This window comes from Paramisgurnus dabryanus, chromosome 3 (assembly GCF_030506205.2).
Source record: "Paramisgurnus dabryanus chromosome 3, PD_genome_1.1, whole genome shotgun sequence".
Classification (NCBI taxonomy): domain Eukaryota; kingdom Metazoa; phylum Chordata; class Actinopteri; order Cypriniformes; family Cobitidae; genus Paramisgurnus; species Paramisgurnus dabryanus.
Window position 1 is genome coordinate 14,915,037 of NC_133339.1, and position 23,329 is coordinate 14,938,365.

At 35.3% G+C, this 23,329-nt stretch overlaps 2 protein-coding genes and 1 pseudogene across 3 annotated transcripts; all 3 read right to left on the reverse strand.

Moving 5' to 3' along the window:
* Positions 1-3,955: 3,955 nt before the first annotated feature.
* LOC135769020 (uncharacterized) lies at positions 3,956-8,434 on the reverse strand. Of its 2 annotated transcripts, none has more exons than XM_065278383.2 (3): positions 8,371-8,434; positions 7,230-7,448; positions 3,956-6,303 (listed from the first exon to the last, which is right to left on the reverse strand). In XM_065278383.2, exons 2-3 carry the CDS (start codon positions 7,315-7,317, stop codon positions 5,123-5,125), a joined length of 1,269 nt encoding a protein of 422 aa, XP_065134455.1. In that variant the 5' UTR covers positions 7,318-7,448; positions 8,371-8,434; the 3' UTR covers positions 3,956-5,122. The 2 variants fall into 2 exon arrangements, with proteins under 2 accessions (XP_065134455.1, XP_065134456.1); XM_065278384.2 differs by having other exon boundaries at positions 8,304-8,419.
* An 888-nt stretch (positions 8,435-9,322) lies between these two features.
* LOC135768472 (uncharacterized) overlaps positions 9,323-23,329 on the reverse strand; it is a 35,207-nt pseudogene continuing 21,200 nt past the window's right edge.
* Positions 14,634-16,673, reverse strand: LOC141281913 (uncharacterized). Its single transcript, XM_073813830.1, has 2 exons — positions 16,474-16,673; positions 14,634-15,545 (listed from the first exon to the last, which is right to left on the reverse strand). The coding sequence occupies exons 1-2, from the start codon at positions 16,559-16,561 to the stop codon at positions 14,803-14,805; spliced, it is 831 nt and encodes a 276-aa protein (XP_073669931.1). The 5' UTR covers positions 16,562-16,673; the 3' UTR covers positions 14,634-14,802.

The window sequence follows — 23,329 nt, forward strand, 5'->3', positions numbered from 1 at the left end:
TGTTCGAGTTCATTCAGGGCTGCAAAGACCGGTCGGCGAGGTTTCTTCTTGCTTGCTGTCGAGGGAGGAGTTAAGGACCGAGCCTTCAAGACTGCGTTCAAATACCCACACTTGCTGTCTTGGCCACTCGAAAGCGCGTGTACGCGACAGGAAGTAAGTGCGCAAGACTGTCCCATGTCTTAAAACTGGTAACCTTGGTTATTTAAGTTAACTGAGCATTGCATTCGCAAGTGATAAATATATTAAAACAATTTACGATTAACTAAGAATAAAAGACAAGTTTATAATTGTTAACCCATCATGCATCATGTTCTGGGTGTTAATCGTGAGACTTTTGCCCAAACCGCACAAGACTTTTAAATGTAAGTTAATAAATAATATTACATCTTATTTTGGTAATTAAACGTGTTTTGCACATTTCAATGGTGCAAAAATTATTTACTGTATTTTGTAAAACATCTGTAAGATTTTTATCACATTAAAACAACATTATTTGTGTCGTTTATTACTGAATAAACAATAAACTTTAATGAAGCTGCATCCACAAAAAATGCACAAAAATCAAGAGGTTTTTTTGCAGGTGCAAAGAATTTTGCTTCTGAAAGTTTAAGATAATTGTAGATAATAATCTTTATTTTCAGCAAATATCCATTTCAGAGTGTTTATGTGTTCATTAAAGGGGACAGAGAATGAAAAACCATTTTTACCTTGTCTTTGTTAAATAATGGTAGTCTACCCACATTCACAAACATACAAAAAGTGCTAAACATGCTAAACATCTCAGTCTCATAGAAATTCCTCTTTTAGAAATGTCAGCCAGAAAACAGCCCAATCTGAAAAACTGATGCTTATGACATCACAGGCATCTAACTGCCCATCCACTTTAAAATAATAGACCCTTTTACAGCTCACGTGATCAAATAGCCTGCGCGCGCATTTGGGCAACGGAAGTGGTGTTATTCCCCATTGGTTCTAACGTGGTAGCAACTCAGAAAGTTTATTAAAACGGTTTCTCAACATCAAAATGTCCCGTTGTTGCGTTTGGTTGCACTAATATAATATACTAATATACGTATATATGTATCTGGCAACTTTATTTTTGGCCATCTGCTAACGTCTTTTGTCCACTCCACTATAGTACACGGATCTGGTAGCTGTGTTGAAAATGTTGATAAAGTCAATTTTTTTAAAATAACTTACTGTTTGTGTTGCTTCACTGTTGATTCTTACGATACTTCCGTTGCCTAAATGCGCGCGCATACGCTGCCACGTCATCATTGTGTACAAACAGTAAAAGGGTCTATTGGCTACATTTTTAGAGTGGCAGCAAAGTCAGCCAATCAGTAATGAGATTGCAAGTTAAGCCAGTAGGGGGAGCCAAATGGGTGCAAAACTACTTGTTTGAAATCCCCCACCCTAATAGAGCTATCTGAGAGAGGTTTTTAGGAAGCTTCTAATGCATTACAGACCCAAACAAGTTTTTTTTTTGTCTACATGTCACATCACAGAACAAGGATAAATACTCCGTTCAACCATTCTATGTCACCTTTAAAGAAAAACTTAAAAATATATATTTTTAGTAGCATAAATAAAAAACTAATATGTTTTGGTGCAAATTGCTGCAAAGTGTGTCGCATCAAGTCAATAATACATGCACACTTGGATCTTCATGCCCACTAGAACACTTGGGCCAAATACAGAAAATACGACATGTAAGTAGTCATGTGCAAAGACTGCAAGTGCGGGTATTTGGACGCAGCCCAAGTCACCTGCTGCTTTCCGTAGGGACGTGTGCACCGTGTTTCCTTTTTTTTAAAAAGCGAATAAAGTGAATTAGATATCGAATTTGTAAAAAAAACCCCACAAAGATCTTATTTAAAAAGTTGAACTAAAACCCTGTTAAAAAACACTGACTTTGTTATGATGGAACCGGAAGTGCCAAACATGTTAACTCGCTTCTGGGTTTTCCCTACAAAATATGTCCGTTTCTCATTCTGAGGCTCACAAGCCGTTTCTCAATGTCAAGGAAGGATCCTCGGAAGCTAGAATTTCGAGGATGCTACGTCATCGACGTCGGTCGAAGGACTGTTCCAATGTCGAGGATCCTCGAAATTTCAGCCAAGGACTGAGTCCTTCGTTCGAGAAATATCCCATATACAGGAAAGGATGCAAATTTGTATCCTTCGCGCTCTTCACGCGCTGAAATCACCCACAATCCTATGCGCGCAGCACCGAAAGCACACCTTTCAATCACGCAATGACGTAATTACGTGCACTTGTTAGCCTGTTCCATTTAACGTTTTCCCGGAAAGCTTAAAAGGAGCCTCGCCTAGCATCTGAAGGAAGTGACTTGTAAGGACTAGTCCTGCCAAGGAAGTATCCTTGACATTGAGAAACGGCTTCTGTCACAGTCACATCTCAGGAGGCCATGCATACTTGATTCTAAAGTTGACTATTATTCTTAGTTAATCGTAAATTGTTGTAATATGCTTTTGGCTTGTAAACAATGCAGTTAAGTTAAATAAACCAGGGTTGATGACCTCTTGGGGCTGCAGCCGTCAGATTGAAAAACGGCAATCTATTGTGTTGCACACTTGTTTCACGCAGCAGGCTTTCAAGAAAAGCCATACATCTGCTTTTACCTGGGGTTAATTGTGCATTTGTGCCGTGTTTTATGGGTATGAACATTGTTTGACTCTGTTTGACATTGTTTTGATTTTTTGCAACACAATTTTTTATCCAGTCAGCATCCTGCCTGCACCATACACAGTTGTAAAATATCTACTTATCAATTGTTTAGTGTTAAAAAGCAACTATGGTCCAATTCACGATTTTAAAGGTACAAAGCCCAAAGTAAACAATGATGGAAGTTATATTCTCCATCGTAAGTCTCTTTTCTTGGACTACAACAAACACACGGATTGCATTGTGAGTGAATCTTTCAAACATGGTAAGGGGCGTCACATTTCTGGCTGACGTCAGAGATATTCAGACCAATCACAACCATTATGGTTTGGTGTTAGCAGGTAGCAGATGGAAATACAAAAGGAGCCTCCTAGTAATGAGTGGTCAAGCAATTTACTCACGTGAATGTATTTTCCCTAAACTAAAGCACTTCAACACAACACACTTAAATACCAGTTCATAAACGGAAATCATCATCTTTCCATAGCACGTGAAGGCAGCATAAGTATAAGTTAGCAAACATAGACACCTACTATGTTTACAACATTTCATTCATATCACGACATTGTGAGTTATTTACTATCTCTTACCATTTGTTAGATGAACTTCATCCACGGGCTTCCGAAAAGGAGCTGACAATGACCGCTAGTTATATCCACGTTGTCGTGCGCACTGCTTATATCTTCTAGAACAGACTCGACGGCAGAATCTTCACATCTCAATAGGCTTTATGCCCAGCTGCACTACTTCCTGAACTTTAGCCAGCTCCTTGTTTCCTGTTTGCCATTATTGGACAAACTGATTAATCCACGTGTGCCTGACCTCAGTAGTAACAACACACTAATCAGACACACCTGGACTAATCAGTTTGTCCAATTATGGCAGACAGGAAACAAGGGGCTGTCTGAAGTTCAGGAAGTAGTGCAGCTGCATTAAGCCTATTCTCCAGCGAGCATCGGCAGCCGGCTTTGATGTAAACTGATTCAACACAAGCGCTCTTTGGTGACGTGGTTGATTACGTTACTGTTGATCATCTCTCCATCATCGTATAAAGCCCTCCCTGACAGTTTGATTGGTCCGAACAGTTTTTGTTCGAGCATAGTAGCTCCGCAATGGAGTGACCCCAGACCGAATTTCCCCGAGCCTACAATGTTGTGTGCGGGGATAAATTCGGCTGGAACCCAGGCTAGTATAACTTCATAGTGTGGGAGAATCAGTGTGACCCAAATACAGTGAAAATCCTTTTTGTGGGACAGACAGTAACATTTATTGGTCATCATCACATGAATTTAACATTTCAATAAAGAGAAAAAAACACATTTCTAAGAAAAAAAGTCATGAAATATCAGAATAAAAAAGAATACGTCTATTAATTCATCTTTTTTCAAAAGGGTCTAGAATCAACAGAACATGAAACAACAGTACATTAACAAAGGGGCTTTTTACACCTGGTCACTTCATGCGTTTTCTCTGATCGGATAGCTATCTGATCGTAAAAAGACCAGGTGTAAATGCCCTCTGAAACGATTTAGAGACGGATTTAAATCCGATCGCTCAAACCACTTCAGGAGGTGGTCTGGGACGCATTTCAGAGAAGTGTAAATGCATCTGGTTGATGAAACCACATAAGTCGCGCTTTACTCCTCCCAAACGTCAGCACGTCACTCGCAAGTAAGCTGGAAGAGCGCCAAACAAACAAAGCTGACACGCCTATTGCTTTATGGAGAGATGACAGCGGGTAAAAAAGCTTCCTAGCTTCAATAAAAGAGTCTAATGACAAAATCAAATGATATTAAACAAAGAAATGTAACGTTAAGAGAGAGTTTTGTGAATGCTTTTCCCGTCATGGACCTGCATTAAATCATCGCGCTGTCACTCTCCTGCTGCGCTGTACTGCGAGCTTCAGCTCATGCCGAGCAAGGAGACGCGCGTCCCCTGCCCAACATTCAGTACAACATACAGTAAGTGCTGCATATTGTTGCGTAAACGTCATCTTAAGTTTTTTAAGGCGGAGTAATAAATAGTGTATTTGCATTTTGGGCGGGGGTAAAAGATCAGATTCATATTCGTTTTGCCAAGACGCATTTATGTGGCCAAATGTAAATGGAACAGTTTTAACAAATCAGATAGCTATCCGATCAGAGAAAACACATGAAGTGACCAGGTGTAAAAAGGCCCAAAGTGACATCAGAACTGGACATAAATAAATAATGAAAAAACTAAATAATATTTAGTAATACTAATTGACTGATTGACTGACAAGTGTTATGCATTACATCTGTATAAGTGTCGGTTACAAAGGAAAAAGTGCCTTTTGGTCCTTCCACGCCTGCTCACGCCACTGCTATGTCTATGGCCACGTAGCTTTGTAGTTCCTACTCATAAGTATTAATCGCACTTTAGATGTGATGGCAAGTAAAACTCATTACTGCCGTGATTAGTTAAATGGCTTTTCTCTAGAATAAAAACTTTGGTGATTTCTGACACTTGCGAATGGTTTCTCTGCAGTGTGAATTCTTATGTGTGCATTAAGGTTAACTTTACTTCTGAATCTTTTTTCACACTGATCACATGCGAATGGCTTCTCTCCAGTGTGAACGCTTATGTGTTTCTTAAGGTTGCCTTTATTTACAAAACTCTTTCCACACTCATGGCATGTGAACGGTGTCTCTCCGGTGTGAATCCTCACATGTGCATTAAGGTTAACTTTATTTCTGAAACTTTTTCCACAGTGATGGCATTTGAACGGTTTTTCTCCAGTGTGGATTCTCATGTGTTCCTTAAGAGCACCTTGACTTGTGAAACCCTTTTCACACTGAAAGCATATGTAAGGTTTCTCTCCAGTGTGAATGATCACGTGTGCGTCAAGGTTACCTTTTGTTCTGAAACTCTTTCCACAGTGGCGGCATGTGAATGGTTTCTCTCCGGTGTGAATGATCAAGTGTGCGGTAAGGTTAACTTTACTTCTGAAACTCTTTTCACATTGGTGGCATGTGAACGGTTTTTCTCCAGTATGAATTCTTGTGTGTTTCTTAAGAGCGACTTCACTTGTGAATCTCTTTTCACACTGAGAGCATATGTAGGGTTTCACTCCAGTGTGACTTCTCATGTGAGTCTCAAGTCCACTTTTATTACTGAAACTCTTTTCACACTGAAAACATGCGTGAGGTTTCTTTTCACTGTGAGTTATCATGTGTTTCTTAAGGTGGCACTCCATACTGAAACTCTTTCCACACTGAAAACACGCATGAGGTTTCGCTCCTGTGTGAATTTTCATGTGTGTTGTAAGGTTGCCTTTACTTCTGAAACATTTTTTACACTCATGGCATGTGAACGGTTTCTCTCCAGTGTGAATTCTTTCGTGGTCTTTAAGGTTACTTTTATCTCTGAATCTCTTTCCACAGAGATGACATGTGACATGTTTTTCTCCAGTGTGAGTTCTCCAATGTCTTCTAAGGTCACTTGCAGATGTAAAACTCTTTCCACAGTGATGACATGTGAATGGTTTCTCTACATTTTGAGTCATGATGTGATCCACATTTTGTATTGTTTTAATATTATAATGCATTTCATCTGCTTTATTCAGTTCAAGTTGATGTGTGTTTATTCCCATCATATCTAAAATGAAGACAAATAGTTAAACCAGAGTGACAAAACACTTTTAAGATTGTATGACAAAACCACCAAGACATGTATCTGTTATGTGTAGGGTTGCAAAGGGGTGGAAAGTTTCTGGTAAATTTTCAGTAAATTTCCCAAAACTTTTTATGGGAACATAATCTCTGGAAAATATGTGAAAATATTCCAAATTGGAAACTTAACCAGAATTTATTAATTATTTGGAAATGTATGGAAGTTTATATAAATGATATCATATACAAACATAAATAAACATTTATTGACTGATTTAATTGTAAGTAGAACTTTAATTGATTCTTTTATTGAGTAACACAAAAGCATAATAAACATTAATATAGTTATTATAATAGGGCTCGCTTACATTTAAATATATGATTTACTGGCTACCTTGCAAGCTACTGTATAAACACATTTTGGTATTTGCTAGTTAAACTTATAAAATCCAGTGGTAGTCAAAATGGAGGGGAATCCCAATAGACTAAAAAAATATGGACGTAGTGTCTGTGACGTCACCCATAGGTTTCTGAAGATCGTGTTTGAAGCTTAAAGTAGGCAGTGCCTGACGCATTTTTAAAAATTCCCAGTTTATTCCCATTAATTCCCATATATTCCTGTTGATTAATTTTTTTGTGTTATCTTTCATGTTAAGTACATTATGTCATTTCTGATGTCTATGTCTGCTCTTGTGTAGTAGAGCATTGCATAGACATGTCATTTAATGCACTGAAGGTTGCTTTGGATAAAACTCTTTACCTGATGTTTCAATCTAATTCTACTGAATCTATTATAGATGCAGAAAGTTATCATCTCATGGATTTTAGTTTATTTTCCCCTCATGTTTCTCAATGTTTTTTTATGATTATTTCTAAACCATCAATAATAAAGATTGAAAAATAGACACCAACCTATTTGTTTCTCAGTATCTTCATTCTTTATTCTGCATGGTTGTGGATCTGTCATCTTCTCAAGCTCCTCTTTCACCAGCATCAACATTATGTCATGAAGATTTCAGTTGTCACACATGGAGTGATTTCTCTGTGTGTTTGACTCCAGCATTTATTGGTGGATTGTTGTAGGAGGAGCTTCACTGAAGGTTTCAATCACTTTCACTTTGTGGTTGTCGACTAGAAATGAAAAAAAAAACATTTATACCAGAGGCATCTGATTTAGGATTAAATCTGTCCAGTCCATTGGTTTGTAAGACAAATATTCACCTGCTTATTTTTTGTATGTTATTATTGGTAGGGTCCTATATACACTTAACAGAAATGTGACTGGTTCTATACTTTACATTATTACTAGGTCTGCTAGTATGGTTTAATCTTAGCCTAGCCACTTTACTCTGCTTCTTATGTTGTCCACTGATTATTCTGTGTTTTCTCCAGTTTTTTTTTTTTTTTTTAAGTAAAACTGCTTTGAAATAATTAAACATTGTAAAAAAAGCTATATATAAATAAAATTGAATTAAATTTATAAAAAAAAACCTGCAGAAAATCACCACGCCAGGGAATTAAAGCTAACATGTACATTTTTTTAGTTTCTTTACTGTAGCAACATTTTTATTAATTCAAGTTATTTTGGTAAAACTTTACAATAAGGTTGTATTTATAAACATTAGTAAATACATTAGCTAACATATGCTATATAGTTTTTCAGCGTATTAATTCTTGTTAATGTTAATCTCAATACAGTTATTCATGTTAGTTCATGGTACATTAAGTAATGTTAACAGTTATAACAAGCATGACATTTGTTCTTTCTAGCTTTCTAAACATATACTACAATGAGTAGTTTTTTTCTCCTTAATGAAATAAACGAAAACATTATGCTATACCACAACTGGCCGATTTCATATGCACGTAACGTTATGGGATATTCTGATTGCTGCACAAACTAGCTAACAAAACAAGATATGACGAGCTAACGCTAGAATTAACCGCTTCCACAAACCTGCTGTTCAGTATAACTAGCAAGCTTACCTCAGTCAATATTAAGACAATTATCAGTCGTATTTTTATCCTGTATCAACATTAATCTTTGAAATACCTTGATTTGTTGATGTGACGCTCAAGTGATGTTACGTGAATCATTCTTTTTAAACGAATCGAATCTTTTATGTGAACGAATCGTTTTCGCTCACGCAATCGACTCATATAGCCGTTTCTCTATCCGAAGGTTGCAGCCTTCGGAGGTCGCATGTATAGGCGGTATACGTCATCAAGACGGTCTTATTTCAAAATATTAACAATAAAGTTGACTTTTATTCTACCTTTATCGCAAATTGTTGTAATATGCGTATTATAGCTTGCGAAGGTAATAACGTATGCAGTACTTGAAATGAGAAAAGGCTAAACGTCTCTTTCTCTGACTCCCTTTTTGGGTTCTGGCTAGAGGGGATACAGCTATGGCCAAGTCTTGCGTGGTGTTGGGTTGGTTTGGGGCAAGATTTCTAAACTATACATTAATATTTTTTACTGACATATTTTTTGGCCAATTTTTGTATATTTTGAAACATATTTAAATGTAAATACATTTTAAAGCATAAAAAATATTTAGCCCTCCATATATTTTAATCCAAGGAAATATATTTACGTCACATTGGAAGAAAAACTTTATTTATATTACGAACCTGTTTAATTTGAACAAAAGGTTAAAATGAAATGTATTTTTAACTTCGAAAATATACGTTTTTAAATGAGATTGCATTAGCATACATTTAAAATATATTTTATCCTGATACACTTCATAAAGAAATAAATCAGAGGGGAAAAACTTGTAATACATGGTTTTATTGCAAATAACAGAATCATATAATCAGTAATACAAGACAAAATCACTAGTCAAGACAAAAAAACAGTCAGTTTAAATAAACTATCAATTCAAAACCCTACGTTAAGCGAACGCCTACAGTCTTCCCATATAAGTAAGCCAACAGGGTGACGGCAGCAAGAACCAAAACTCCACTGAGGGATAAATGAAGAAAAAACCTTGTGAGGGCTTAGTTATTTCCACGCTGAAAGTTGAACGGTTTCTCTCCCATGTGAGTTCTCGTGTGTACTTGACTTTTACTTGTACTTCGAAAACTCTTTCCACATTGATGACATGCGTATGGGTTTTTTCCAGTGTGAATTCTCATGTGTAAATTAAAGTTACCTTTATTTGTGAAACTTTTTTTACACTAATGACAAGTGTAAGGACGGTTTCTCTCCAGTGTGGATTCTCATGTGTTTTTTAAGATTGCTTGCTCCTGAGAAACTCTTTTCACATTGATTGCACGCGTGTGGTTTCTCTCCAGTGTGAACTCTCATGTGTTTTTTAAGATTGCTTGCACCTGAGAAACTCTTTTCACATTGATTGCACGCGTGTGGCTTTTCTCCATTGTGAACTCTCATGTGTTCCTTTAGTTTATATTTATTTCTAAAACTGTTCCCACACAGATGGCATGTGAATGGTTTTTCTCCAGTGTGAACTTTTGTGTGTTCATTAAGGTACCCTTTAATTCTGAAACTCTTTCCACACTGTAGGCACTCGTAAGGTTTCTCTCCGGTGTGGATTCTCATGTGTATCTTAAGTTGGCTTGCATCTGAGAAACAGCTTTCACAATGATGACACATGTAAGGTTTCTCTCCTGTGTGAACACTTATGTGAAACTTAAGATTACTTTTATTTCTAAAACTCTTTCCACATTGATTACACGTGTAAGGTTTCTCTCCCGTGTGAACTCTCATGTGGACTGTTAAATTTGTTTTGTGGTAGAAACACGTCCCACACAGAAGACACATGAATGGTTTCTCTCCGGTGTGAATTCTCATGTGTAAATTAAGGTTACCTTGAGTTGTATAACTCTTTCCACACTGATTACAAGTGTAAGGTTTCTCTCCGGTGTGAAGTGTCATGTGTGTCTTAAGAATATCTTTACGCTTGAAACTATTTTTACACAGAAGACACATGAATGGTTTCTCTCCAGTGTGAACACTTATGTGTAACTTAAGATTACTTTGATTTCTAAAACTCTTTCCACATTGATTACACGTGTAAGGTTTCTCTCCAGTGTGAACTCTCATGTGGGCTGTTAAATTTGATTTTTGGGAAAAGCACGTCCCACACAGATGACACGTGAATGGTTTCTCTCCGGTGTGAATTCTCATGTGTTTATTAAGGTTACATGCAGTTGTAAAACTCTTTCCACACTGATGGCAAGTGAAAGGTTTCTCTCCGGTGTGAGTTATCATGTGTGTCTTAAGGATATCTTTACGCCTGAAACTCTTTCCACACTGTTGACACGTGAAAGGTTTCTCCTCACTGTGAGTCCTCTTGTGATCCACAGGGCGTCCAACTTTTCCAAAACTCTTTTCACACCTTTTGTCTCCTGTTCTCAGAGTTCCTTTCAGATTTGTTTTTGCATTCTGATGTTTCTCATCCGGTTCAGCTTGACTCTCCTCGTTCACTTTCATCATATCTAAAATGAACACAGTGAATTGTTTAAATATAAGCGAATAAATAGCAACTATATGACAAAAAGTACTGGTCATGAATCTGTTCTGTGTGATCTTTGAAGTTTAATTGTCACTGCTATTTAAAAGAAGTCAAGGTGAACTTTATTGTCCCACAAGGGGAAATTCATATGGTCATTTATTTATAACGTGCCCTTATCACAACATATTCTTCCAAAACACAACACATAAAACACAACAGTCTTTAAATAAAACAATGAAGAAAAAGAAATAACAATACTACAAAAGTGAAAATTATAATCATTTAACGTTAAAAATCAGGTAACTAAAACTATGATAGCTTGTGATGTGTTTGATCATTATACAATCTGATCGCTACATGAACAAATTCTTTATTGTACCTTTCTGTTCCAATTCTCTGTTGTAAAATTCTATCAGTTGACCTATTACTTCTCATGAATTTAGGATAAAGACGGTGACCAGTGTCATTAAGGATTTGGTCAGTCTTTTTTAAATTAAGCTTTTTGTACAGTTGAGCTATACCGACACCTGGTTAATTCCATGCGCTGTAGTTTCTTTTGGTCCTTAAGATGCATGTTACCAAACACACAGATGACGCCAAAAACAAAACACTCTGAAGTAGACTTTTATAAAACATAAGAATAGGTTTTTCTAATCTAAAATTATAGGAATACATCCTACATTTTCTTAGTTTTGTTCAGTGCACATTCATTAAAGTTAAAGGTGCAGTGCGTAACTTTTAGAAGTATCCAATGACAGAAATGCAATCTAATATACTTAACTATATTATCAGGGGTGTATAAAGACCTTGCATAATGAACTGTTATGTTTTTATAACATTAGAATGAGCCATTTTTATCTACATACACTGCGGACCCCTTTATAGAGTCGCCATTTTGTGCCGCCATGTTTCTACAGTAGCCCTAAACGGACAAACTGCTCTACAAAGCACATTTTGTCACTTGTTATGAATTTTTGTTCTTTGGCGGCTATCGTAGCATCTCTATACATTTCGGTGAGCCGTTGGTTGCAATTCACAATCTCACTGCTAGATGTCACTAAAATCTACACACTGCACCTTTAATTTAGAATACATTTCAACTCCCAAGTATTTATACGTTGAGACCCTCTCCACTTATTCACAATTAATAATAGAGGGGGAACATCATTCTGTTTTTACAAAAATTTATGACCATCTCTTTTGTTCTCTTCACATTGATTTCCAGAAAATTTTCAGAACAGCACTGAGTAAAACCCTGCAATTCCCTCTAAAACCACTAACAGAAGAAATGTCCACATTTAGAAAACCAACCAAAGCTGTGTCATTGTGACAAATCGCTTGATTGTTTCCATATCTTTGTAAGTCACTTTGGATAACAGTAACTGCTGAATGCATAAATGTAAATGTAAGTAAGAGAAAACTACTTTTTGGCAATCCATATTTTTGCCATTATCCAGTAGTTGTCGCATTTACCCGACTTATAAAACACTTAACCCACCTTTTTGTTCCTCGGTATCTTCATCCTTTATTCTGCATGGTTGTGGATCTGTCATCTTCTCAAGCTCCTCTTTCACCAGCATCAACATTATGTCATGAAGATTTCAGTTGTCACACATGGAGTGATTTCTCTGTGTGTTTGACTCCAGCATTTATTGGTGGATTGTTGTAGGAGGAGCTTCACTGAAGGTCTCAATCACTTTATGGGTGTGGCTGGAAATTTTAGAGAGGCTTTTTCAGTAAATATTCATAAATACATCTGTTGTTGTATATTCTGTCCAGTTCTTCATCCAGGTCCTGTCTGTTTCATCACAAAGTGGTTATAAACATCACAGAAATGTGATTGTTTTTTATTAAAGAAATATTGATTCAATACCACTACAGAAAATTACAAATTTAGTGAATAAAATGTTAAGTTAAGTGAATCTTAACATGTAAACAATTTCTTGTGAAATTTAAAAGAGCCCAAAATAATCACAATGTTTCAAAGAAGTAAGACACTTGAAAAATGTATTTTATTAAAGTAACAGCGCTTAGTACTTTTCACCTCCTATTTACAATGCAAACATTTGCTTTGTTAGTAAATTTACATGAGAGCTTAGGAGATCACTGCAATGAATTGGGTGTAAATGTGAACTATCAGTCCTGAATAATGAAGCTTTATTAACACTGATGTGACTGAAACAAAAAATTTAGGATGACTGACGGCTCTGTTAACAGCTCTATATGGAGTGTTTTTTTACTCTTATTGCCACAAACGAAACTATAAACCTTTCAACAAATGCAACAAAATCCTGATTTCATTCTCAGTAAATATTAACACAAATGTCTTCATTTTTGATGTGCAGTCGAGCAACGCTCCTCAATCCAGAGCTATCATGGTGATCAAAGTAATTGTGTTGAGCAATTATTAAGGAGGAGTGTGATGGAGAAACTATTGGTTGTGTTTTTATAAAAAATAATCTGTATAAAAGCATGAAAGTCTTATTCATGTCACTCAGCACAAATTTCTATAAATAGTTTTTTGTGTCCATGGCACGGCTTTCTTTTTCATGTCATTTTATGTATTGTTTTTTTTTCCCGCTATTTTTAAATCATTGTTGCTTGTGGTTGGATTTGGGGTTTGGGTTAGGATGTACTTTTATGAATCGGTTTGCCAACCAACTAAGTTGCTAACGGGTTAGCTACGATGCTTTTGGGAAACGCACTTCAGAGCAAATTAAGTTTTTGATTCAAGCTCTTGCTAAACAGCTGTGAACTGCCTGTCAGGTGTAAAAGTGTGTATGTAGAAGTGCTAAAGATGCGCAGATTGTCTGCTGGTCGGGTGGGTCAAGTAATTAAAAAAGCATGATTTATTGGTGGGTAGTGAGTGGATGGGTTAACTCACTAATACTGAAATATTATCTTCTTTTAAATGTAAATGCTTTTAAAAGTTTTGGACAATTACTGGTCTGAGTCTGACTGGTTTGTGTCTAACATCACAGACATATAATATGTTAAACAAACATAATGTCAGTCGCAATAAAGGTGAGACCATATTGTGAGAGTTATGTGGATATATTGTAATGAAATCAAAAGTTTGTGTGTCTGGGTCTCACAAATTAAAGGAATGTACCTTGACAAATGCTTGATGATGAAGGTGTGCATTCCTGTAATATTTTGATGAATTAAATCTATAGAAGAACAAACACATAAATTTTATGGCTTTACCATCAATCATACACAACAGACCCTTCCGACGAGTCATACTTTCACTTGACCATATAAATTAAAAGAAAAAAATATATATTTCAAACACTTTACAAAATGTTGCAGTGCAGTTTTATTTAAAGCAGACATGTTGCTTTGATTGCACACTGAAAAAAAATCCTTGTTGCAAGTTGAACTAACTTGAATTTACAATTCATTTAAGATCTTGACTAGTGGGTGGTTGCTGTAAATTATAAAAATAAAGTTGAAGTAGCTTAAGTTATTTTTAGAAAACTTGTCAATAAAGTTGAAATTAATTGTAAATTTAAGTTACTTTTACTTATTTAAAAAAATGTAAGTGCAACAAGGCATTTTACAGTGGTTTTTGTGTGAAATACTAATAAAAAAAAACATAGGTAACTTTCTCAAATTTTATTTTATTTCATTTATTGCCAGAATTTGTATAGACATCGCTCTTACAAAAAAATTTTTTACACAGTGCACTTTTTTCTGCAATTCTAATTCCTAAATTTTTATTGTTGTATTTGACATTTCAGTCATTGGCCAAATCATGTTTTACTACAAATAAAAAAACAAATTTACAAAAATATAGACTAGTAAAAAGTGTATAACCAGAAAAAGCTGCATGGTCTTGATGAGACAATTTTATCACTAAAACTGATTAAAGACTATCATAAATACATTTGGGTTTCAAAAGTCAAGGACAAAATGCACTTTGTAAATAGATCTAGATACTTTAGTAAACTTCTGTCAACTGTTTTTTTCTATGATTAACGTTTATCTTCTTGTGAGCATTCAAACTGTGTGAAAAACGTTCACATTTGAAGTGCCGTGTGTCTCTTTATGCCAAAGTGATGCCAACATTTCTCCAGAATGTAAGCGCTGGTGATGTTTGAGACTTATTTGCCATTTAAAACTCTTATGACACTGTTGGCATGTGAATGGTTTCTCTCCAGTGTGAATAGTCATGTGTAGCTTAAGCTCACCTGCAGTTGTAAAACACTTTTCACACTGATGACAAACAAACGGTTTCTCTCCATTGTGTATTCTCATGTGTGACTTAAGGCCTGTTAGACGTGTTAAACTCTTTCCACACAGATGACATGTGAACGGTTTCTCTCCAGTGTGAATAATCATGTGCCGTTCAAGGCCACATTTTCTGGTGAAGTTTTTCCCACACAAATGACACGTGAATTTTACTCCAGTATGAATTTTCATGTGTGTATTTAGGTTACTTTGACATCTGAAAAACTTTCCACATTGATGACATTCAAAAGGTTTATCTCCTGTGTGAATTCTCATGTGTCTGTTATGTGATTTTGCATTTGATAAACTGTTTCCACACAGATGACATGTGAAAGGTTTCTCTTCACCGTGAGTCCTCTTGTGATCTTCAGGGGGTTCATCTTCTCTGAAACTCCTTCCACACTTTATGTCTTCTGTCTTCAGAGTTTCTTTCTGTGAAACATTATGGTTTCTGTTTATATGATCTGTTTCATTCACTTCAGCTTGACTCTCCTCTTTCACTTCCATCATATCTAAAATAAAAACAGTGAACTGTTAGAAATGTAAAATCAAAAGTTATAAAACAACAACTGAATTTACAAACATGTCATGATATTTCTGTCGTTCTTAAAGGGACCCTCTACTTTTTTTGAAAATATGCTAATTTTCCAGCTCTCGTAGAGTTAAAAATTTGGTAACTTTCAATACAAAGGAAATCTTCATGCACTGCGTAATATCATTGGGCCTGCTGCAGTAAAGTTTCCATTGGTTTTTGTACACAATGTAGAGGGGTCAAGTTTTAAAGAGGAAAAATATTAAAACTCTTTGGTTATTTTGAGTGTGATGCTAATGGTCTAATCAGATTCAATGGATTGTGCTAAGCTATGCTATCAGCTGAATGGATTCCAAAACGGCACAACTCAAATGTTTAACTCTTGGGAGCTGGAAAATGAGCATATTTAAAAAAAATGTGGAGTGTTTCTTTAATTTATAGCTTAGCTTTGCTGTTTAATTTCAAGGATACATGGTAATTCAATGAGAGACTGTCCTCATAAGTCATTTGTGCAGGCACCTTATTAAGACGTAAAGTGACGTATTAAGGCATTAGTGTCCTTTAGCGGCAGTAGCTTATAAATACAACCTGTTGTTACATTTTAAGTTTTTTGCCTTATACATCAGATTAGACACATTTAATTTTATGACTTTGTAAATGTAGAAACGGTTTCATAAACATTTATGGTTTTAAAGATATTTTGGAGCATCTAACCCCACCCTCAACCTTACCATAAACCCAACCACTTCTCAACCATATAAAAATGTAATTCAGCTGAATGTATAACAGATTACTGATCATCTATTGTTCCTTCTGTTTTTCTGATTTAATAACAGATACTCAATCCACTGAATTAAATCTTAATTATTCCCCACCATGAATAATGAAAATTAAAAATAGACACCAACCTATTTGTTCCTCAGTATCTTCATCCTTTATTCTGCATGGTTGTGGATCTGTCATCTTCTCAAGCTCCTCTTTCACCAGCATCAACATTATGTCATGAAGATTTCAGTTGTCACACATGGAGTGATTTCTCTGTGTGTTTGACTCCAGCATTTATTGGTGTATTGTTGTAGGAGGAGCTTCACTGAAGGTCTCAATCACTTTCACTCTATGGGTGTGAAAAAGAGAGAGACACTTTTGGGTTTCATTTATAACAGATAATGGGTTTCTTCCTAAAATGATTACTCCACTTTCATCCAAGATGTCTTTCTTTGTTCAATCGAGACTAAATTAAGTTTTTTTGAGAAAAACCTTCCATGATTTTTCTCCATGTTGTTATGTGACCTCAACTGTTTACATCTTGGTTGACATGGGGGTGAGTAAATTATCAGTATTTTTATGAAGGTGGAGTATTCCATTAATGTGTTCATTTCTAACTTTGACCCTCATAATATGCTTAGATTGATGGTTACGTTAAGTCTGGGACGATTTTTACATGTTGAACAATTTAAATCCATGGGAGACCACAGAGATAGGGACAGTGTCAAACGATTTTTAACTTGAGTCCTGCTGAGCTGATGAGATGCTCGCACCCGCTCATTCCGTGTCAAATCATTTTAAGACATTTTTCATAAAATCATTTTTTTGTTAATTTTTTATTTTGATCACTCTTTTCTGGAGAAAGTAATACTAAAATAATGAAGAAACCAAAATATTAAATGCAATAGATGAAATCCCCAGAGTTGAATGAACACTATCATCATCTCTGATTGATAAAATTACAACTTGCTTGCAGGGGATGCTAAGTTTAACTTCTAAAGAATGGTAAATCTGGTCAATAAAGTTAGTCACCATTGTGTCGATTAGTTTTTTCTTTAGTTGGGCACTTGGGTCTTGAAGGGACTTAATTGAACCGGGAAATTCACCAGTCTGTTTTCAGGTGGATGGAAAAGCAGTGTAGAAAAATGTAAAATATACTGTATGTAAAATATATGAAAAATAATGTTTTTCTTAATAACAAGGCATGAATACATGTTGCAGTTACAGTGCACCCCAGAAAAACAATGAAACCTTCAAAAAATGGAAGATTTACCCACCAACCTGTTTAGGAAATCACTGTAATGAATTGGGTGTAAATGGGAACTATCAGTCTGGAATAATGAGGTTATCAACGGCTCTATACATTTCAATATAATCAGCAGAAGGTTAACAGCTCTATTAACACTGATGGGTGTATTTTCACTGCTAATAGTTGTTGGATAAATCTCTGCCTTTTTGTTTAGTTGATTAAAGCAGATTTGATCAATGAAAAACATAAAATAGCTATACTGTACAATAGAGAAGATACAAGAACATTATTAAATTTGTTCTTAGCACAAACAGAAAATGTTAAGCAGTTTTGTATTTTAAAAAAGCAATAAAGTTATTAATAAGCTGTTTCCTCATACACTGAAAATTTTTTTTCATTCAATGTACTCAATTTTTTTAAGGTAAGTGGTTGCAATCGATTTATTTAAGCTACATTTAAACAAACGTTTTTTTTTTTAAATGAAGCATAAATGAACGGATTGCGACCACTTTTACCTTAAAAAAATAGTAAATTGAATGAATATTTTTTTAGTGGGAAATACAGCTTCACACAAAAGTTTTTATGCAGGAATTCATTTGCAAGTATATGAAACAGTTAAGGTTTATTTGCTCTTCAATCACCAAAGAAACTCTTTCAAAAAATAGTAAAAAAAAAAAACTTTGAGTAAAAATAACACAAAAAAATGTGAATAATTCTAAGTGAACACAATATTACGAAGGGGACATGAAGAAGAGATTAAATGAAGTTTAGTTAGCACATGAATTGAGTGAGCACATGAAAGTTTCACGTGAGCACGCAAAAGTTTCATGTGAGCACATGAAACTAAACTTTAGATATTTTTTGCTCCAATGTCACCTTAGGGGCTCGGTACAATGTTAAGTAAATTCAACTAAAAAGTAAAATTTGTAAGAAGAAAATTAATTTCATAATTTTGTGTTGAAACTACTTGAATTATTTAAGTAAATATAACTAACTAGGTAGTGGACTTGTATAGCCTACTACTGATTTACTTAAAAATAATGTATCATTTTGGCCTCCACGGTTTTAAAGTTTTATGTGGAATTTTCAGCGATTGCCTTAAAAAAGCAAATTTTAAACTTAAAATGCTTAAAATTCCACATATAACTTGATGCAACATTGATGCACTATATTTTTAGTAAATCCAGCCTATTCTTTTATTCAGTGTACATTGTATGTATGCTTTATAATATGATGTACATTGTATAGCTGATAATTTTTTTTACAGTAATTGCTTTTCTAAGGCTTCCTTCTTCTTTGGTTATAATGTAATTAAACGCCTTTGTAAGGGTCCAAATATGACCCCATCCATCCGTTTGGCCCAACGACGGAATCCAAACGAGGATTATAACGCGTTCTGTCTTTTCCGGCGCTTGCAGTTGACGTTTTGGCATTTATGTAATTTTGTATTATTATCTGACTCCAAGATAGTGTTAATATAAATCGGATTGATAATTACTTTTAACAGTTACAGAATTTGGGTGGATGTTTTGTTATTCTTGTTTAGCCCTACTTGTTATTGCATCCGTTCATTCGGCTACTCATGTCGCTTTGGACTCACGCACCGGCCGTTTATTAATATTTAATAATCATGCGGGCCCACGATCACAACCGAATCAGGCTTGGTCGCTGCTAGAGGTTTGACCATATGTTCAGAAGGCCGCCTTTTACGCGTGCTCATCTCTGAACATACTTTATTTAGTCCCCATAGAGGTGCAACTTAATTATTACAATATTTATTTCTAACCAGAGGCTCACGACCACTATCATAAAACAAACTGACCGTCTTCTCCAATGATAGCTTTGTATAATCGTGTCATAATTTAATATGCAACTTAGATAGATTAATATTGAAATAACCAGAGGCTGAGGCTCATCTGATTTAGAGTGGTCAGACAACATTTACTTGTTACTCTAAACAGGAAATTAGCCTCCACGCATCTAATTTAACTTAAACTAACGCCAAGTGCTAGTCGGATCTCCAAAATCCTCCGCTGATGTACTACTATGCCATCTAGTCTGGGATTTTGGTCCGTAATACTAGCCTGATTTTCAGACATTGCGGTAACAAGGATACATCGTAATTTACTAATCAAGTCAATCACTTTCGTAGCAACACAGAATAATCCAAACACAATTTATTAACCAGGTAGGTAGCACATAATTCAGAAGCCAATTTACATTCCAATTAAAATACGAAACAAACGAAAAACCATTGCATACCTGGTAAGGAGATGAAGATCTGGTTACAGATTCCTCAAAGTAAAATAACAATACATGATGCTGTGCCAGGACAGCATCATGGGGGTGCATTTCTCGATATTGAAAGTCCCGCCTAAATCTTCTACACATCTCCTTAAATAACCAGAGAACAAAGCATATAGGAATTTGGAACTGATTGGTTGTTGTAGAACTAAGGGCTGTCCTTAATCTGTATACAGTGGGTGATTGGTTTATGCTTAGAATGGGAGGTGTCTATCAACGTTGAATGAAGTTTCACATATACTTTAACATTGAATTCTGTTGTTATATGAGACCATTGTAACCACTTGCGATGAGACATTTCAATAGAAAACAAATAAGATACAGATTTTAGATTCTTTGTGCATGTAGCATTTCATATACAGTTTGCTTTTAGAGAAAAGAATACAAATGTATGACACCCTAAAGGTGTGTCTTTGAAACCCAAATGTGTCTCAGTGGGAAGTCCACTGTGAATCGTGGAGAGAGGCTTTTCTCGCGCACTCACTTTGCCCCCATGCAGTGTCCTTTGGGGAGGTGCTATCTTATTTAGGAAATTGTCTTACACATTTAAAAACTCTTATTTTATACTTTGTGAATTATTGTAACAAGTTAATTTTTAGGTGAAGACATCATAGAGACGAGATGCATCTGGTTTGTTCTGAAGTGATTTTGTCCTGCTCGTTTTATTTGGGAACTGTTGCTTGCATAAGTGACCTGTATCTGTCGTTTGGTGGTAAATGCCTCTGTCTAATCTGCACTACTATAAGAACAAACACATTCATCTTCTTTCCAAAACGTTGCAGGCGAGGTTTTATTTAATACAGACATGTTGCCAGAATGCAGAAGTTATTGTGTGAAATACTAACAAGAAGTCATATTAATGTTCACAAATTTTATTTCATTTGTTTACTTGCCAGAATTTTAATTACAGTACACATTTACTGTGATTCTAATTTCTACATTTTTATTGGTATATTGGAAATTTCAGTCACTGGCCTTATACAATTAATCATGCATTTACTACAAATAAAAAACAAAGTTAAAAATGTAGACCAGAAAAAGCTGTATGGTCTTGATCAGAAAAGTTACTGATCAGAAAAAGAGTACTGAATAAAGACAACCATGATGATATAGTATGAGTTTAGTCAGAAAATTTAATTCATAAATGGAAGTAGAAACTTCAGTTAACTGCACCGATCAGTTTTTTGTCTCCTCTCCATTATGAATGCACTTATGATTAAGTTCGTTTTTGATGAAAAACTCTTTTGACACGCGTACGGTTTCTCTCCAGTTTGAATTGTCACATGTGCGTTAGGGTTACCTTTATCACCGAAAGTCTTATGGCACGCATATGGTTTCTATCCAGTGTGAGTGCTCAAATGCCTCTTAAGGGTAGCTGAATTTGAAAAACTTTTTTCACACTGATCACAAGCGAACGATTTCTCTCCAGTATGTCTTTTCATGTGCTGTTCAAGCAGTGTTTTTGTTACATAAGTCTTTTCACAGTAAAGGCATGCAAATGGTTTCTCTTCAGCATGAACTCTCATGTGTGACTTAAGTTGACAAGAAGTTGGAAATCTCTTGTTACACTGAAGACATGCGAATGGTTTCTCTCCAGTGTGAGTTATCATGTGTGACTTAAGGAGATATGTATCCCTGAAACCATCCCCACACAGATGACATGTGAATGGTTTCTCTCCGGTGTGAATTCTTATGTGTGACGTAAGGAGATATTTATCCCTGAAACTCATCCTACACAGATGACACGTGTACATTTTCTCTCCGGTGTGAATGATCATGTGTCTTCTAAGGCATTGTTTACTACTGAAATTCATCCCACACAGATGACACGTGAATGGTTTCTCTCCGGTGTGAGTTCGTATGTGTGCCTTAAGGAGATAGTTATGACTGTAACTCTTTTCACACAGATGACATGCGAATGGTTTCTCTCCAGTGTGAATTCTTGTGTGTGCCTTAAGGGTATATTTATCCCTAAAACTTATCCCACACAGATGACACGTGAATGGTTTCTCTCCGGTGTGAAGGCTTGTGTGCCGTACAAGCGCTGCTTTGGTTCGATAACTCTTTTCACACTGATTACAGGCGTAAGGTTTCTCTCCGGTGTGAATTGTCATGTGTATTCTATGGTTTAGTTCACATCTGAAATTCTTCCCACAGAGATGACATGCGAATTGTTTCTCTCCATGTTGAGGTTTCTTGTGACCCACAGGGTGTCCAACTTTCCTAAAACTCTTTTCATACTTCATGTCCCCTGTTCTCCGAGTTCCTTTCTGGTTTCTTTTTACATTCTGGTGTTTCTCATCAGCTTCAGTGTCCTTTACTGAAATAAACAGTGTCAGTTGTTAAAACAGTACCAATTAAATGTAAAAAAAAAAATAATGTAGTATTTTATTTCCTCTGAGCTTTTTCAGATTTTGTGCATTTGTTTAAATACTGAATAAAACCCGAATAGTCTGTTTCTTTTTTTACAAATAATTTTGTGCTAATTACCTTAAAAAGTTTAGTGTTTAGTCCAATTTGTATCATTCAGATAATATTTTGATTATTTAATGAAGACAGAAACCCTTTTATAAAATATATAAAGATATACAATATATTGGAATATCGATAGACTATTATAAAATCTATTTCTCTACCGCTTAATCCACTGAATTCAATCTTTATCATTCCCCAACCATCAATATTAAAGATTGAAAAATAGACACCAACCTATTTGTTCCTCAGTATCTTCATCCTTTATTCTACATGGTTGTGGATCTGTCATCTTCTCAAGCTCCTCTTTCACCAGCATCAACATTATGTCATGAAGATTTCAGTTTCCAGCATTTATTGGTGGATTGTTGTAGGAGGAGCTTAATTTAATCACTCAGTCACTTTCACTTTATGGGTGTGGCTGGAAATTTTGGAGAGGCTTTGTCAGTAAAACATTCATAGAGGAATCTGTTTCAGGATTTAATCGGTCCAGTTCTTTGGTTTAAGTCAGATACACTATAAAAAACCAAACGCATCCTATAGTCAAGACATATTTTTTAAAATTATACTTAAGAGTTTAAGTGCAAAAAAGTGAAAATATTCATCTGCTACATGTAAAAATTCTTAGAAAGACACCAAAAATGAATGACAATGCATCGATACACTGTTACATAGAACAACTTTAAAGTGCAATTAAGTTTATGCAGTTTTTAGTCATATAATACTTAAATTATATTTCTGAGCACTTAAAATATACTTGTGGACTCTCAGTTCCAGATAACTAACTTGTTCTGTACACTGTAAAAACTGTTACTTGGATCTAACTCAATAAAATTAACATTTTCCAACTACTTTTTCTAAGTTTAATGAATTAACTGATATTTTGAGTAAGGACAACTTAATATGGATTAATATTGATTTCAATGAATGCAAAAATATTAAGTAGCATTTTAAGAAAAATGCAAATAAATTAA

Coding starts and splice junctions, on each gene's coding strand:
- LOC135769020 (XM_065278383.2), bottom strand. CDS start 7,317: ATGTTGATGCTGGTGAAAGAGGAGCTTGAGAAGATGACAGATCCACAA. Junction 6,304..7,229: donor AGATACTGAGAAACAAATAG/GTTGGTGTCTAT, acceptor TCTTCATTTTAG/ATATGATGGGAATAAACACA.
- LOC141281913 (XM_073813830.1), bottom strand. CDS start 16,561: ATGTTGATGCTGGTGAAAGAGGAGCTTGAGAAGATGACAGATCCACAA. Junction 15,546..16,473: donor AGATACTGAGGAACAAATAG/GTTGGTGTCTAT, acceptor TTTTTATTTTAG/ATATGATGGAAGTGAAAGAG.